The sequence below is a fragment of the Tupaia chinensis genome, unplaced genomic scaffold (genome assembly GCF_000334495.1).
Source record: "Tupaia chinensis unplaced genomic scaffold, TupChi_1.0 Scaffold150288_1, whole genome shotgun sequence".
In the NCBI taxonomy this organism is placed as follows: Eukaryota; Metazoa; Chordata; class Mammalia; order Scandentia; family Tupaiidae; genus Tupaia; species Tupaia belangeri.
In genome coordinates this window covers 780,031-796,835 of record NW_006210128.1, presented here as the reverse complement: position 1 = coordinate 796,835, position 16,805 = coordinate 780,031, and the positions used below count along the sequence as shown (strand labels likewise).

General features: G+C 44.4%; 1 protein-coding gene across 1 annotated transcript in view; it reads left to right on the top strand.

Annotated features, from left to right (window-relative positions):
- Positions 1–6: 6 nt before the first annotated feature.
- NDUFA9 (NADH:ubiquinone oxidoreductase subunit A9) overlaps positions 7–16,805 on the top strand; it is a 44,561-nt gene continuing 27,762 nt past the window's right edge. The window contains exons 1-5 of the mRNA XM_006172024.3: positions 7–142; positions 6,185–6,355; positions 6,992–7,089; positions 12,100–12,191; positions 16,245–16,386. Coding sequence (XP_006172086.1) covers positions 94–142; positions 6,185–6,355; positions 6,992–7,089; positions 12,100–12,191; positions 16,245–16,386 — 552 coding nt within the window. The 5' untranslated portion in view covers positions 7–93. The remainder of the gene's footprint in view (positions 143–6,184; positions 6,356–6,991; positions 7,090–12,099; positions 12,192–16,244; positions 16,387–16,805) is intronic.

The window sequence follows — 16,805 nt, the reverse complement described above, 5'->3', positions numbered from 1 at the left end:
GGCGCGTGCTCAGACAGGCGCGGGCGACACCTTTGACCCAGGCCGGGCGCCGTAGTCAGCTGGAGCGCGGGCCGTGAAGCATTGTGGGAGAAGATGGCGGCCGCCTTTCGCCCGCGGGTTGTCGGGGCCCTGCCAATGTCACGTAAGTGTCACCGGGAACCGCGGCCTCGGTCGGGATTCCGAGATGCGGATTTGACGTTCGGAGGGCGGCGCCGTGCTGCCCGCTCACGCCGACCCCCGGCAGCCCGGATGCTGCCGATCGGGAGCTGCCTCTCCCGGGTTCTCCCTTCTCTTCGGACTCGCGACAGATTGTGCGCTTGGGAGGGGGACAGCGAACTGGCGCAGCGAGGAAAGGGATGAAGGTGGGACAGGAACGGATCGAGGGCGTCAGAGTTCTGCTAGGGCTGTAAGGGTTTGGCGTTGCGCGGAGGGAGGAAGCTGAAAAGGACCGGGAGAGGTAGAGGCTTTTCAGTAGGCTCTTTATGACCTTGTGCAAACTCCCGGTCAGTATCAACTTCGGGTACTCCATGTCACGATAGGAATGACAGTACCGCAATCTCGGGAGATACTAGACGGTTAAATGAAGTAATATTTATAACCAAAGATGTGAAGGTGTTAGGTCGAGTTGTTTGGGTCTGGAGGAGGGAGGGATGTTCTCGAGCAGTCAATCCGCAGCTTGGTGGAAAGGAAAGTGAAGAAAGGCGAGGCCGTCTTTGAATTTATCACCATTGTTCACTGTCCTTCTGTTTGTAGGCTGGATCTGCTCTCAGTCCGCAAATTGAAAACACAGTGCGCTCCCACTCACCGAGAGGCTGGAAAAGCAAGAAAATTAGGAGTATAGTTTGTTAACTATACTTACCATTCGTTCACCCTCTCTCTACTCCACTAACATGCCCACATTAACTCCTAAAATACACACTTTTCCATAGTGTATTTAGTCGGTACAGAATATCATTTGAGGTCGAAGTTTCTTCACCACTCTTAGAACTATGTGAAGAATGCAAGTAAGGACTCACTGTTGAGATTAGCTCCTTGCAGCCTAAATTTCAAAAAGTATTACAAGTAATCCTGATCAGTCTCAAGTGAGGTCAAGCGTTTTTAGGGGCGTGGTGGCGCCTGCCCAATGGCAAAAGAGGTTTTCAAGGGTAATTTTAAAGTTTTTCTTCTTGAGCAAAAATTCCATACCACTGGGGAAGTGGTAGTGTGTAGGTGGTTTTGTAGCTGTGACTTTTTTTGAAAAGGCATTTGCTGGTTTTTGTTAAACTAAACTATTACATTGGTGTGGCGTAATGTAGACTGTAAATGATAACTATTCAGTACCTGCTATCTAATAACTATAGTTCTTGACAATTTTTTTAAAAGAGGTTTTTGCCTCAGGGCATGTGGATTCACTAGAGAATCTACATACCCCACTCCAGGGGGTATAGCCACTTTGCCATCTTTTCTCCTGTCAGGATCTTGGGTATGCATGCACAAGTGCCCAGCATGATTTTCTTTCTTTTTTGGGGGGAGAGATCTTTTGGTTTACAGCATGTGCATTTGCTAGAGAGACAGTGAGAGAGAGAGACAGAGACAGTGAGAAGGAGAGTAAGAACTCAACCCCCAGGGGGGATGGCCATGCAGCAATTCCTTCTCCTCCATTCTCCTCCTGGTATCTTGGACGGGCATGCATGCACATGTACCCAGTGTGATTTTTAAGCCTCCAGTTCTGGGACTCGAACCATGTTCGGCCATATGTGAGTACAGTGACGTAACTGCTATGCCATCGCCTGGCCCCTAGTTGTCCATGTTTTAAAAGTTTATTTATACCTTCCATGACTGAGTGACTGAGAGTGACAGACACACAGCACCCCCTATAAGGTACTGATCCACGGTCCACTCCCAGCCTTCTACTAGCTCCAGTCATGGGCACATGTGCCAAGCATGCTCAGGGACTCTCCAGACATGAACTGGCAACCTTTCTATGTGGGGTTGCTTCCCAGAGTTTTGCATTTTATCACTGCGTCACCATCTGACCCCAATACAGTTCTAGATGTTTATATCAAAATTTCCTTTAACTTCCCTTTCACTGACACCATAGTTTGTGCTCTTAACCAATCTGGTAAAGTAAGTTTTTGGCTAAACTCCGAAGAGGCAAAACTATTTTGTATCATAATCCAAGTATTATATAGCAGCTACCAAACCTTTTTGGCACCAGGGACCCGTTTTGTGGAAGACAGTTTTTGCACAGACAGATGGGGGTGAGGTGCTTTATGAGAGGGCGCAGCCTAGATCCCTGGCATATGCAGTTCCCAATAGTACTCGTGTTCTTAGGAGACTCTCCTGCTGCTGCCAATCTGACAGGAGGTGAGCTCAGGCAGTGATGATGGGGAGTGGCTGTAAATCCAGATGAGCTTCACTGGCTTTCTGCCGCTCCCCTCCTGCTGTGCAGCCCAGTACCTAATGGCCATGACTGCTCCCATTCTGTGGCCTGGGGGTTGCTATATAGGACAGAACTGTGTAAAAAATTGTATACAGCTAACTGTGGTGAGGCTATTAAGAATCATAGAAAATGAGAAAAAAGAAAGACTCATTTGAAGTAGTGAGGCAAGATTGGAAAACTAGTGGAGAATTGTAGTGCTTCTGCTGATCTCTTTAGGGCTGTTAAAATGTGGAAAGCCAGAGAGTTTGGGCATTTTCCACTAACACAAGGGAGTAAGGGTGAATTGTGAAGTATTTAGGAGCAATGAAATGAATCTGTATATACAGGGTAGTAGGAACCGAGGAGTTAAGAGTGTGTTAGAGAGGATTAGACACTGAGGCCTTGGAAAACCGAGCAAAATTTAGACCAGTTACCTCAAAAATTGGTGCTATAAGAGAAGCCAATGAGATTCAGAATATGATATTAGAACTTAGGGAAAAAATGTTTTCTGGGACCAGCCAGTGGCCTGGTGGTTAAGGCAGCTGGCTCCCACATGACAACTGCACAATTTGAATCTTGGACCTGCTACTTGAAAAGCATATGGGCATGCAGAGGCGTGTGTACCCAAAATCCTGATAGGAGAAGGGATCGTGGCACGGCCACCCCCATGGAGGATTATGTAATTTTTAAACTAATACTTTTTTAGAAGTCCGATGTGGCACCAGCCTCTGGCGTGGTGGTTAAGGTGACTGGATCCCGCATAGCTGACTGCGCAGTTAAGCATCCCAGACCTGGTACCTTGAGATTCCGTGCGCCATGCGTGCATGCCCAGGCCCAGGATCCCAAAAAAGAGGAGAAAGGATTGTGGCATGACTGCTCTCCATGGGGGGTGGGGAGGTTCTTTCTCACTTTTCTTTTTCTTGTGTCTCTGTCTCTCTGGCACGAGCACCCAGTCTCTGGCAAACGTAAGGAGAAATACTTAGTCCAGTGTGCCAGCAAACATGTCTGAGCTCTTGGTTTGGCTATTGCTATAGGAAGGAAACCAGTGCGGATTTCTGAGCAGAGAAATATAGTGAGTAAAGACTATTATTCTTCTAATGGTATTCTTAATAAAGGGAAGAAAATAGGCAAGAGCCAAGGAGGGCAAGGATATTGAGCACCTACTGTGTGCAAGTCATTTTAAGGCATTACCGACAGATGCCTTTCCTTATATTATTAATTTTCAGATCAACCTTGTACATTGTGAGCTCCAGGAGACCAGGTATTTTGTCTTTGATGTTGTGGTAGTCAGAGTTTCTACAGTAGTGCTTATTTCACAGTTGTTGAAACACACGTAAGGGACCAGCAGTTAGCGTAATGGCTATGTCACTGGACTCCCATGTAGTCGACCACGGTTCGAGTCCCGGACCTTGTGGCTTAAACTCACGCCAGGCGCGTGTGCGTGTGTGCCCAAGATCCCGAGAGGAGAATGGAGGAGAAGGGATTGCAACGTGGCCATCCCCCCCTGGGGGGTGATTTCTCGCTTTCTGTCTCTCTGTCTCTCTCTGTCTTTCTGGCGAGCACACGCACCCTGTAGCAAAAACCTCTAAAGAAAAAAAGAAAACGCACGTAACCATGTGAGGTTAGGGGGACCTTATCCTCTGAGGAATTTCGAAGTACTAGGAAATGAAAGCAGCTGTTACTCATGGAGTGCTAACCTGTGCTAGGCATTGTGTTAAATTATTCATGGAGTGCTAGCCTGTGCTAGGCATTGTGTGAAATGCTCTATGTACGTTTGCACTGATCTTCGTAAGCATCATTTGAGGTATTAACTCCTTGACTGTAGTCATTCTTTCCGTTTCATTCTGTGATTTTCCCCTTTTATCCCGTGTCCTCACTTCCTTACTCACCACTCTGGTCATTCCCTTTCAGACATTCTCAACTGCCCAGCCCATCTCTTTTTGTCATAATGGATGCTGACTCCAACTGAACCAAACTTTCCACATCGTGGCCACCCCTGAGCCGTGGAGAATGGGGCTGGGGAAGACTCCCAAACTAAATGGCTTGATTTTAAATTTATGCATAGAAATCACAAGTATATTTTTGACAGGACCTTTTTCTAGAAAATTTGGTTTCCCTTTCTCCATAATCATTTAACATTCCAATTTCCTAAAACTTCCTTTTGTGCTTTTGTCTTATTGTCAGCTTTGCAGGCGAAGGAATCAGCTAAGGATGGCTTTTTTCCGTTATAAAATCTAAGAGCTGACTCAGAAGTCTCTGCCCTCCCTCCTGTTCAGTGGACGAGATCCTTTTCTTCTGACCCAAGGCCAGTTTCTTTACTGTGCTGGATCGCGTCCTCTTTCCTTACTCATTCTCTCTCTTGAATTAGTAATTTCCCCTTCTATGGCTCACTTCCACTGGGATGTAAATACGTTACAGTATCTCTCATTTTAAATAGGAACCCTTCCTTGTCCCTACGTCCTTCTACTCCCATTTATTTCTCTGCCCTTCCAACATCTCGGAAGAATTATCTGTCCTCCTCTGATCGCTTTCTTGCCTCATTCTCTCTCTTACCTGATCCAGTTTAGCTTTCAGTTTCACTAAGCCAATAAAATTGCTCTTTTTAAGACCATCTACAACCAGGCCAGTAGGTGGCATAGTGGTTAAGGTGTTGAATTCTCACATGGCTGACCACAGTTCAAGCCCTGGACCTGGTGGCTAGCTTTTTCACTTTCCCTCTCTTTCTCTTTCTTGTTGGTTAGATTAAAAAATAATAATAATAAGTAAAATCTTAAAAAAAAAAGACCATCTACAACCACTTGTGATACTCTCCTTTTCCCATTTTGCTTCTTTTTTTTTTTTTTCTTTTTTTCTCAAGGTTTTTGCCATTGGGTGCATACACTCATGGGAGAGAAACAGAGAGAGAGAGAGGGAAAGTGAGAAATCACTCCCAAGGAGTGATGACCACACTGCAATCCCTTCTCTTCTATTCTCCAGAGATTTGGGGCAGGCACACACATGTACCTAGTGTGCTTTTCAGGCCGCTGGGTCTGGGACTTGAACTGTGGTTGACCATGCGGCAGTCCAGTGTTGTAACCACTACTGCACCTGCTGCCCCCCTCCTTTGCCTTTCAACAGTATGGGATAGAGTTAACTGCTTTTTCTATAAACACTTTATTTTGCTTTTGGGTAACCGTTTTCTTTGTTCTGTCTACCCACCTCACCGGGCTGCTGTTATTCTCTGTGACTGTCTCTTTGGGCTAGTCACGGACGTCTGAGCTTTGGCTTTCTCATTGTAAAGTGGTGGTAGCATGAGCCTTATTAAGGTAGCACCAGTGTACTTCTCCAGCCGCAGGGTTCCCGACTCCAACCACACGGTCAGCCTTGTGGAAGTGCTGTCTTAACCAGCAGGCTATGGAACGGCCCTGTTATAGTCGTCTTTAAAATCTCTCTCAGAATTCTTCTATCCAGGAACCCTTCCTCAGGAGACTTACCTTGCTCTGTGCTCCCTTACTTTGTATCTCAGTTCCTGTCCTAGAGAACTTTATGCTCTCTTAATTTGTGACTGTTTTTTAAATGTTACTTACCTTCTTAGGTAAATTACATTGTGGGGGCTTGGGGTTTACTTTCTGAAGTTATGTGTCCCCCTGTCCAGCAGATTCTGTGTTGCAATGGTTAGTATGGATGATTGCTGCTGGTGCTTAAATTACTGTGCGTTAACGGGTCTAGGGGAAGAAGCTGCTCGTAGTCACAGTATTCTTGGATGAACATTTGCCGTTTTTGTACACTCTGGGCTTGTTTTAGGTTCTGCCGTTGCTGCAGTAGGCACCTCTGTGTTTCCTGGCCCAGCCCGTCGCCACCTCCATCATGCTGTCATTCCTCATGGGAAAGGCGGGCGCTCCTCAGTCAGTGGGGTGGTGGCCACTGTGTTTGGAGCTTCAGGCTTCTTGGGTCGCTACGTTGTCAACTACCTTGGTAAGTAAAGTCCCTTGAGTTCTGTGTGCTCTGTTGCCATGGGTAGGGTTAGCATGAGATGGATTTCTCTTCATTTTAACAGCATTACAAGCTACTGCTGTCCCTGCATGTAATTTTTATGTGCTGTGGCATTAAGAACATACTGTGCTTCCTATAAAGAACATTAAATGGCAGGGAACCAACAGTTAGCATAATGGCTCTGTTGCTGGACTCCCATGTAGTTGACCGCAGTTCGAATCCCGGACCCGGTGGCTTAAACTTAGGCTGGGTGCATGTGCATGCGTGCCCAAGATCCCCAGAGGAAAATGGAGGAGGAGGGATTGTGGCATGGCCATCCCCCCTGGGGGGTGATTTCTCACTTTCTGTCTCTCTGTCTCTCTCTGTCTTTCTGGTGAGCACACACACCCTATAGCAAGAACCTCTCAAAAAAACAAAAAAAAACAAAAAAAAACATTAAATGGGGATAGGGACGCTAAAAAGTTAATGGCAGCTTTAGCATGGCCAGATATGCATTTTGTTAATTAAGCTTAATATTAATTCATGTATCATACTAGAATTTAAATATTGTCCAAATGGCTGTCGTATAGTAGAACATGTCATGCTGATGTTGCCCCTTGTTTTAATCCAATTTTTTAGGACGTATGGGGTCACAGGTGATCGTGCCTCATCGCTGTGAAGCCTATGACGTCATGCATCTTCGTCCCATGGGCGATCTGGGCCAGATTCTCTTTCTGGTAAGATCTTTTATGACTCGTCATTGAAGTTGACAAGTGCAAACTACTAAGGTCATTTTTTTTAGGAGGACAGGTAATTTTAGTACCCCAGAATAGACCCTCCACTCACTTGAACTTCCTCTCAGCTGGGTTCCTGCACTTCGTGCTTTGAAATGCAAACTCTGGCTCAACCTTTGACAAACTGTAAAGGACCAGGTAGTAAATATATCAGATTTTTCAGGTCAAGGAGTCTTTGTCGTAATTACTCAGCTCTGCCCCTGTAGCTCCAGCAATAGATGTAGGTAAAAAAAAATTTTATAAAAATATTTATTTGTTTAATTCCATTTGTTATTATTATTATTTTTTAATTTGAAAAAACAGAGAGAGAGAAAGGGAAAGTGAGAAAGCAAGCCGCTAGGTCCGGGACTCGAACCTCAGTTGGCCATGTGGGACTCCAGTGCCTTTAACCACCACGCCACCCACCAGCCCCAGTGTAGGTAAATTATTGGAACACAGGCATGGCCATGTTCCAGGAAAACCTCACTTGCAAGGTTAGGCTGCAGGCCAGGGTGAGCCTGTGGCTCGTTGTTCACCTTGCCCTCCATCTGCACTGCTCAGCGCCGTAGCTGCTGGCTAGATGCTGCCATTGAGCTCGCGAAACGTGGCTGGTCTCAGTAGGAATGCGTTGTATGTGTACAGTGCACACCAGCTTTTCACGACTTGGTATGAGGCAAATAATACACATCATTAGGTTTTTTTTTTTTTTTTACATTTGCTACATATTGAAGCAATAGTTTGGATATATTATGTTAAATAAACTACATTAACTAAACTATGTTATTAAAATGAATTGCACTTATTTCTTTTTACTTGTAAATTTGGCCAGTAGGAAATTTATAATGCAGAGAATTCAGAATTACATTGTTATATGCCTCATGTCATGGTTCTATTGGACAGCACTCAGCGCTTCTACTGAAAGAAGTCCCACGCAGGGCATCACGTAGCTTGGGGTGCGTGGCGTAGGCCTCACGTCCCACGGCCCTTCCTGAGCGTTCCCTGTCGTTCCTTAATCCGCAGGTTCTCCCTGTCGACCAGCGGTTCTCAGTGGGGTGAGGCAGGGAGACAGGGTGGGGTAGAGCTTCTCAGGGAGTGAGTAAACATTCCTGGGGCTCTTTTGGTTGTCATGGTGATCAGAGAGTCACACAGGTTTACTAGGTGGAGGCCAAAGATGCTCACTCTGCTCCCAGCACAGTCTCTTTCCACAGAGTTCTGCTGCCCAAATGTCCATAACTTCCCTATTGCTCACTATAGTCTCAGAGCCTGGGTGCTTGAGTCTACTGTTCCTCTAGCCAGCTTCTTTTATCATCTTGTGTGGAGCTATGTTATATATACATTTCCTTTTAAAAATATTTACTGGGTCCAGCAGCGGTGTGGTGGTTAAGGTGCTGGACTCCAACATGGTTGATTATATGGTTTGATTACTGGATCTGGCGGCTTGAAAAATCACAGGCATAAACAGATGAATAGATTGAAAAAGTGTGGCACATATACTCCATGGAATACTATTCAGCCATAAAAAACAAGACCCTGTAATTTGATAGAAAATGGTTGAATATGGAAGATTTATTGCTGAGTGAAGCAAGCTGGGCTATGAAAGAGATTGTATGTCTCTACTTAATATATACCGACTGCACTATTTGGTAGAGACTGAAAGATTGGAGGACATAAAAGCATTGAAAATAGTTATGGACACTGCAGACAGTGTGGAGGGAGGGTGGGAGAGGGGAAGAGTATAGGGAAGGAAATTAGGGGAAAAAAACAGAGGCGAGACATCTGTGGGACATGATAATAGTGTATTACCTATTGATGATAACGTGTTCAGTATTCTCAGCTGGACTGGTCTGAGGTGTATTTCATGTTGGGTAAATTCTGTTTTCAAGCCAAATGATGTATAGTGACTGAATGTATAAAAAATAATAAAACAAAATGAAATTTAAAAACAGGAAAAATCATGTGCATGCCCAAATCCCAGGAGAATGAAGGAGAAGGGATTGAGGTGTGACCATCCTCCCTGGGGGGTGATTTTTCACTTTCTTTCTCACTGTCTCTCTCTGTCTCTCACTGGCAAGTACATGTACCCTATGGCAAAAAACTTTAAAAAAAATCTTTTTTTATTTTTATTTTTTGGGCGGGGAGAGGTTTTTGCTATAGGGCATGTGCACTCGCCAGAAAGACAAAGAGTGGCAGAGAGACAGAAAGTGAGAAATCATCCCCCAGGGGGATAGCCACGCCGCAGTCCCTTCTCCTCTGTTCTCCTCTTGGGATCTTGGGCACGTACGCACATGTGCCCGGCGTGAGTTTAAGCCACCAGGTCCGGGACTCGAACCACGGTCGACTACATGGGAGTGGAGCAACATAGCCATTACACCAACTGCTGGTCCTGAAAAATCTTTAATATATCTGATGTACATACACATTGTTTATAAGTTTTCTTTATATTTTAGTTAGTACCTTTAAATATTTACTTATTTTTAAAGATATTTTCATTTATTCTTTACTGAATGTTCATAAGCCAAATATATTACTACATTGGAGATGTCTTGTTTCTAAAATGTTTTCCTTTTTCAGAATGTGATTCATGTGTCTTCTTGGTATAACAGTGATAGAAGTTTAGGGTTTTCCTAGTTCTTTGTTACTGAAGGCTTTTCAGTGATATTGATGCTCCAGATTGAAGTATCCATATTGTATAGGTAGCAGGTGAAAACGTGGGCCAGTTTGGAAATGTGCAGTTGTTGGGATTGAGGCGTATAACCTTCGTTCCAGTCTTCCTGCAGATGGTGGCTTGTCGAGTGTCTGACCTTGAGCTGAGCGCAGGGCGTGTCTCGACGACCAAGAGCACAGGAACTCCCAATCTTGCAGGCCCGGAGTTTATGAGTGTGTTTCCTCTTGAGAAGGATGGCTCCTTGTGGGTGTGCAGTGCTCATAGCATCATTGGGTCTCCGTTTGAAACCGTGCCTGGATAACCGTGTGGTTTGCCAGGCTGACTGTCCCTGGGCCTTATTCCCGAGACGTGGTCTTCTGATTGCTCTCCAGGGCTCGTGGGTCGTTCTTGCAGCTGGGCCTCAATCTCTTCTGCTCTGAGTCATCTCGGTTTCTTTCTTGCCCACCTCTGGCATCTTTCCGAAAAGCCCTTCTATTTCTTTATGTGTAGAGCTATTTTGTCATTGTCGTTATTGTTGAGCATGTCACTCGCTGTGTTGTAGATTTTATATACATGTCACGTCATCTTCAGAGCGATACCATGAGGTCGGCTCATTTTCTAGTGGCACGTGGGGCTCGGAGGGAGAATTTGTGCACAGCGTGTGCACGGTGGACGGGGTTCGCATTCCTCTGCAGCTCAGAGCTGCGTTCTGTCCTCTTCCTTGTGCCCCTGCCCGCCTCTGTCTCAGCTGTCTATGCTGGGGCTTCGTATCTGTCTTGAATCTGATTGTTCGATTTCTTTCTTCTTTTATAAATTACGCATTAATTTTAGTATATTTTCTCTTTTGTTTCTCTCTTCTTCCTTCCCTCTTTCTTTTTTGTTTTCGTCTTGCTCCCTCCCCTCCATTTGTCCTGGAAGAGTTTCTTTACTATGATCTTCCATTGAAATGCTGGCAGAATTTCTGCTTTAACAGAAAACTCTGTAGCTTTGTCTAGGTTTTCCTAATCCCCAGTCACTGTTTTGGTCAAGTCTGCCCATCTGAGGTAAGTCCTAAATGACTTCCATAGCCTGTCCAGAAGTGTAGCTCTGCACCAGAATCTACCATCGGCTTACCCTGAAGTTTTGGGCAGTTCGCTTCTGTTCAGTTTTCATGTCTTTAAGGGAGAGGTACTGGCAGGTGGTGTGGTGATTAAGGGCACTGGACTCCCACATGTCCTATTACAGTTTGAATCCTGGACCTGGTGACTTGGTTTCTCACTTGTCTTCTCTCTCTCTCTCTCATTCTGTACCTCTCTGGTCAAATTAAAATAAGTAAATAAATAAAGTTAAATAAAATAATTATTAAAAAAAAAGTAGAAGTTACTAGGTCTAGCATTATAAAAGAGGAAATAGTTAAAAAGAAGTAAGAAAAGATTCATGAATACCCCTAATTTAATGCTAGTTAAAAATTATTTTTAAATTATAATTGACATATGTTTCATATATATAGCTATTACATATTATATATAAAAGTGTTATTATTTTTATGTTATTATTCTATGGGGTGTGGTCACACTGCAGTCCCTTTTCCTCTACTCCTTCCTATCAGGATTTTGGGCATGCACAATCATGTGCCCAGTGTGTTTTTCAAACTTCTGGGGCAAGGATTTGAACTACAGTCGACCATGTGGGATCTGGCTCCTTTAACCATTATGCTCTGGGGCCAGCCTAATGGATTTGTTTTTCTGTCTTGATTTAATCATTACACATTGCATAACAATGCTGAAAAGCTACACTCTACCTCATAAATTAGAATATATATTATATAAAATATACTTATATTTCATAAAATACATATTTAACGTATGTACTGTGTGGTGGTGTCCTCCCACTTGTGCGGCTGTGGCTGGGGCACGCCAGCTTTTAAAGTACTTTCCTCGTACCTTCAGTCTGTAAGTGGCTGCTGCCAAAAAGGCCAAGTCTGGTCATCTCCTAAGTGGTCTTGATTTTTTGGCTGTATTTCAGGAAGAGAGACTTGATGGCTGGATTTCTTTAAATACTTGGCAGGAAGCAGTTGGGTGGACAGAAATCAATACTCTCCATTAAAGATGACCAGCCTCTTCTCTAATTTAATCATTTGATTGCTTGAGTAAAATGCGTTTTGACCTAATTTTGACCTGTTTGTCTCCACACAAGTCAGAATCAGCAGGGAGTTTGAGACCTGAGATTCATTTGTTGTGATAGAAGGACTGTCACTGTGTTAGGCCTACAGCAGGTAGCCCGCCGGGAAATGCAGCTGGCAGAGGGTGGCCATCGCAGTGCTGCATGCCTAAGTGCTGCCTCTGTTTCAGGAGTGGAGCGGGAGAGACAAAGACTCCATACGGCAAGCAGTGGAGCACAGCAACGTGGTCATCAACCTGGTTGGGCGTGACTGGGAGACCTCGTAAGTCTTTGCCTCCTGTTTCTTCTTTGCGTGCGTCCATCTTAGGGCCCAATAGACCTTTGGGGCACCATCTACAGGCCAGGCGTTATAGTAACATTTTCAGTTAGTCCATCAGTAAGAGTTGATTAAACAACCATTTATTCATACCCAGTGACACCCTTAGGAGAGTTAGTTGGCAATAAGTCTGGTGAGAGTCAGCCGTGGGACACACTGCCTGTCCCAAGCCAGTGTGGGCTGTGTCCGTGTCACTGGTGTTAACCGCCTGGGCAGGACGCCTACTGTGGGACTGTGCTGGGATCTGCTCATGGGGTGGGATTGGGAAGTAGAGCTTTGCTGCTCTGCTGTTCACCAAGCAGGTGGTCTTATGTGAGCAATGTTCTGGATCTCTTCTATGCGTTGTTAATTGAAGATGCAGTGGGTACTGGTTTGTTCTTTTTAGTCTTTATGTTGGTTGCTTATTAACAAGTTTTTTTTTTTAATTTAAGGATTATTTAATTTTATTTATTAATATAATTTTTAAAAATTTTGCTGTAGGGCACATGTGCTGACCACAGACAGACAGGGAGAGAGTGAAAGAGAAAGTGTGAAAGCAAGTCTCCTGGTCCCAGACTCTAATCAAGGTCAGCCATGTGAAAGTCCAGGCCTTAACCACCATGCCACCTGCTGGCCCAACAAATAATGTTTTAATCCTATAGTTCCAGGGTGTGTGTTCTCTGGAGAGAGACCGAGAGAGGCAGAGAGGAGGAAACTGAGAAATCACCCCCTAGGGAGGATAGCCACACTGCAATCCCTTCTCCATTCTCCTGGTAGGATTTTGGGCACACATGCACACCTGCCTGGTATGATTTTTAAGCTGCCAGGTCTGGGACTTGAACTGAGGTCAGCCATGTGGCAGTCTAGCACCTTAACCACGATACCACCTGCTGGCCCTGACTGGGAGGTTCTTATTCAACTTCACATCCCCTATAACAACTAGGACAGTGCATTGTACCTAGTTAGTCTCTTCTTTTCCCCTCTGAGGGAAACAGTCTGAGGGTAAGAAGTGACACTCCGTCTAGCCCGCAGTACTTCCCGCCTCCTGGCACTTACAGCTGGTGTTTGTAAAGGACTTCAGCCTTAGGATTCCTTGAGAACACAGAATATTGTATATGCTATTAGTATAATAGAGTAATCCCTATATCATGTACAGTAATGACGGTGAGGAAGTCTATAAAAAATTTTTAAAGTGAATTATGGAGGCCTCCGGGTGTCTCAGTGGCTAAGGTGCTGGAATCCCACATAGCTGTCTGTGGTTCGAGTCCCGGACCTGGCAGCTTGCTTTCTCACATTACTTCTCTTTCTTTCGTTAAAAAAATAACAATGATGAAAAATGAAAGTAGTACCTCTCTGGTCAAATTAAAATAAGTAAATAAATAAAGTTAAATAAAATAATTATTAAAAAAAAAGTAGAAGTTACTAGGTCTAGCATTATAAAAGAGGAAATAGTTAAAAAGAAGTAAGAAAAGATTCATGAATACCCCTAATTTAATGCTAGTTAAAAATTATTTTTAAATTATAATTGACATATGTTTCATATATATAGCTATTACATATTATATATAAAAGTGTTATTATTTTTATGTTATTATTCTATGGGGTGTGGTCACACTGCAGTCCCTTTTCCTCTACTCCTTCCTATCAGGATTTTGGGCATGCACAATCATGTGCCCAGTGTGTTTTTCAAACTTCTGGGGCAAGGATTTGAACTACAGTCGACCATGTGGGATCTGGCTCCTTTAACCATTATGCTCTGGGGCCAGCCTAATGGATTTGTTTTTCTGTCTTGATTTAATCATTACACATTGCATAACAATGCTGAAAAGCTACACTCTACCTCATAAATTAGAATATATATTATATAAAATATACTTATATTTCATAAAATACATATTTAACGTATGTACTGTGTGGTGGTGTCCTCCCACTTGTGCGGCTGTGGCTGGGTCACGCCAGCTTTTAAAGTACTTTCCTCGTACCTTCAGTCTGTAAGTGGCTGCTGCCAAAAAGGCCAAGTCTGGTCATCTCCTAAGTGGTCTTGATTTTTTGGCTGTATTTCAGGAAGAGAGACTTGATGGCTGGATTTCTTTAAATACTTGGCAGGAAGCAGTTGGGTGGACAGAAATCAATACTCTCCATTAAAGATGACCAGCCTCTTCTCTAATTTAATCATTTGATTGCTTGAGTAAAATGCGTTTTGACCTAATTTTGACCTGTTTGTCTCCACACAAGTCAGAATCAGCAGGGAGTTTGAGACCTGAGATTCATTTGTTGTGATAGAAGGACTGTCACTGTGTTAGGCCTACAGCAGGTAGCCCGCCGGGAAATGCAGCTGGCAGAGGGTGGCCATCGCAGTGCTGCATGCCTAAGTGCTGCCTCTGTTTCAGGAGTGGAGCGGGAGAGACAAAGACTCCATACGGCAAGCAGTGGAGCACAGCAACGTGGTCATCAACCTGGTTGGGCGTGACTGGGAGACCTCGTAAGTCTTTGCCTCCTGTTTCTTCTTTGCGTGCGTCCATCTTAGGGCCCAATAGACCTTTGGGGCACCATCTACAGGCCAGGCGTTATAGTAACATTTTCAGTTAGTCCATCAGTAAGAGTTGATTAAACAACCATTTATTCATACCCAGTGACACCCTTAGGAGAGTTAGTTGGCAATAAGTCTGGTGAGAGTCAGCCGTGGGACACACTGCCTGTCCCAAGCCAGTGTGGGCTGTGTCCGTGTCACTGGTGTTAACCGCCTGGGCAGGACGCCTACTGTGGGACTGTGCTGGGATCTGCTCATGGGGTGGGATTGGGAAGTAGAGCTTTGCTGCTCTGCTGTTCACCAAGCAGGTGGTCTTATGTGAGCAATGTTCTGGATCTCTTCTATGCGTTGTTAATTGAAGATGCAGTGAGTACTGGTTTGTTCTTTTTAGTCTTTATGTTGGTTGCTTATTAACAAGTTTTTTTTTTTAATTTAAGGATTATTTAATTTTATTTATTAATATAATTTTTAAAAATTTTGCTGTAGGGCACATGTGCTGACCACAGACAGACAGGGAGAGAGTGAAAGAGAAAGTGTGAAAGCAAGTCTCCTGGTCCCAGACTCTAATCAAGGTCAGCCATGTGAAAGTCCAGGCCTTAACCACCATGCCACCTGCTGGCCCAACAAATAATGTTTTAATCCTATAGTTCCAGGGTGTGTGTTCTCTGGAGAGAGACCGAGAGAGGCAGAGAGGAGGAAACTGAGAAATCACCCCCTAGGGAGGATAGCCACACTGCAATCCCTTCTCCATTCTCCTGGTAGGATTTTGGGCACACATGCACACCTGCCTGGTATGATTTTTAAGCTGCCAGGTCTGGGACTTGAACTGAGGTCAGCCATGTGGCAGTCTAGCACCTTAACCACGATACCACCTGCTGGCCCTGACTGGGAGGTTCTTATTCAACTTCACATCCCCTATAACAACTAGGACAGTGCATTGTACCTAGTTAGTCTCTTCTTTTCCCCTCTGAGGGAAACAGTCTGAGGGTAAGAAGTGACACTCCGTCTAGCCCGCAGTACTTCCCGCCTCCTGGCACTTACAGCTGGTGTTTGTAAAGGACTTCAGCCTTAGGATTCCTTGAGAACACAGAATATTGTATATGCTATTAGTATAATAGAGTAATCCCTATATCATGTACAGTAATGACGGTGAGGAAGTCTATAAAAAATTTTTAAAGTGAATTATGGAGGCCTCCGGGTGTCTCAGTGGCTAAGGTGCTGGAATCCCACATAGCTGTCTGTGGTTCGAGTCCCGGACCTGGCAGCTTGCTTTCTCACATTACTTCTCTTTCTTTCGTTAAAAAAATAACAATGATGAAAAATGAAAGTAAATAAATAAAGCTTTTTTTTTTTTTTTTTAAGTGAATTTTGTCTTTAAGTTAAATCATTGTTGTTTAAAAGTTTAACGGTTAGGAATTTCAGAATTGAAATGGAAAGCGTACCCAGAAACCCTGGTCTGCAGTTCTTACTACAGTTCTTTCTTTTCTCAGAAACTTTGATTTTGAGGATGTGTTTGTGAAGATTCCCCAGGCAATTGCTCAAGTGTCCAAGGAAGCTGGAGTGGAAAAACTGATCCATGTCTCACATCTGAATGCTGATATTAAAAGCTCTTCTAGATACCTGAGAAACAAGGCAAGTCGTCAGATAGTGTGGGGGTGGTTCACAGAGCCAGGTCATGGCCCCTGGGATGAGCGTGCTTCACAGAGCCAGGTCATGGCCCCGGGATGGGAGTGCTTCACAGAGCTAGTGTCATGGCCCCGGGATGGGAGTGGTTCACAGAGCCGGAGTATCATGGCCCCGGGACACGATTGGAGTGAGAAGGGTTTCTCATGGACATCCAGAATGGAAAGTGTTTCCGTGCTCACGTCCGGGTGGTGCACATATTATGTTCTGACACTTTGTGTGAGTGCCTTCTGTTTGTAGGGAGCTCGGTTAAGGGGCTTCAGAGCTGGACTGACCATGTTATTGCGGGTCTCAGAGTTAGAGTTTCTTTGGGAAATAGAGAGTTACCCAGAAATCATCATAAAGGTAGGGTATAGTTCTGCCAAAGC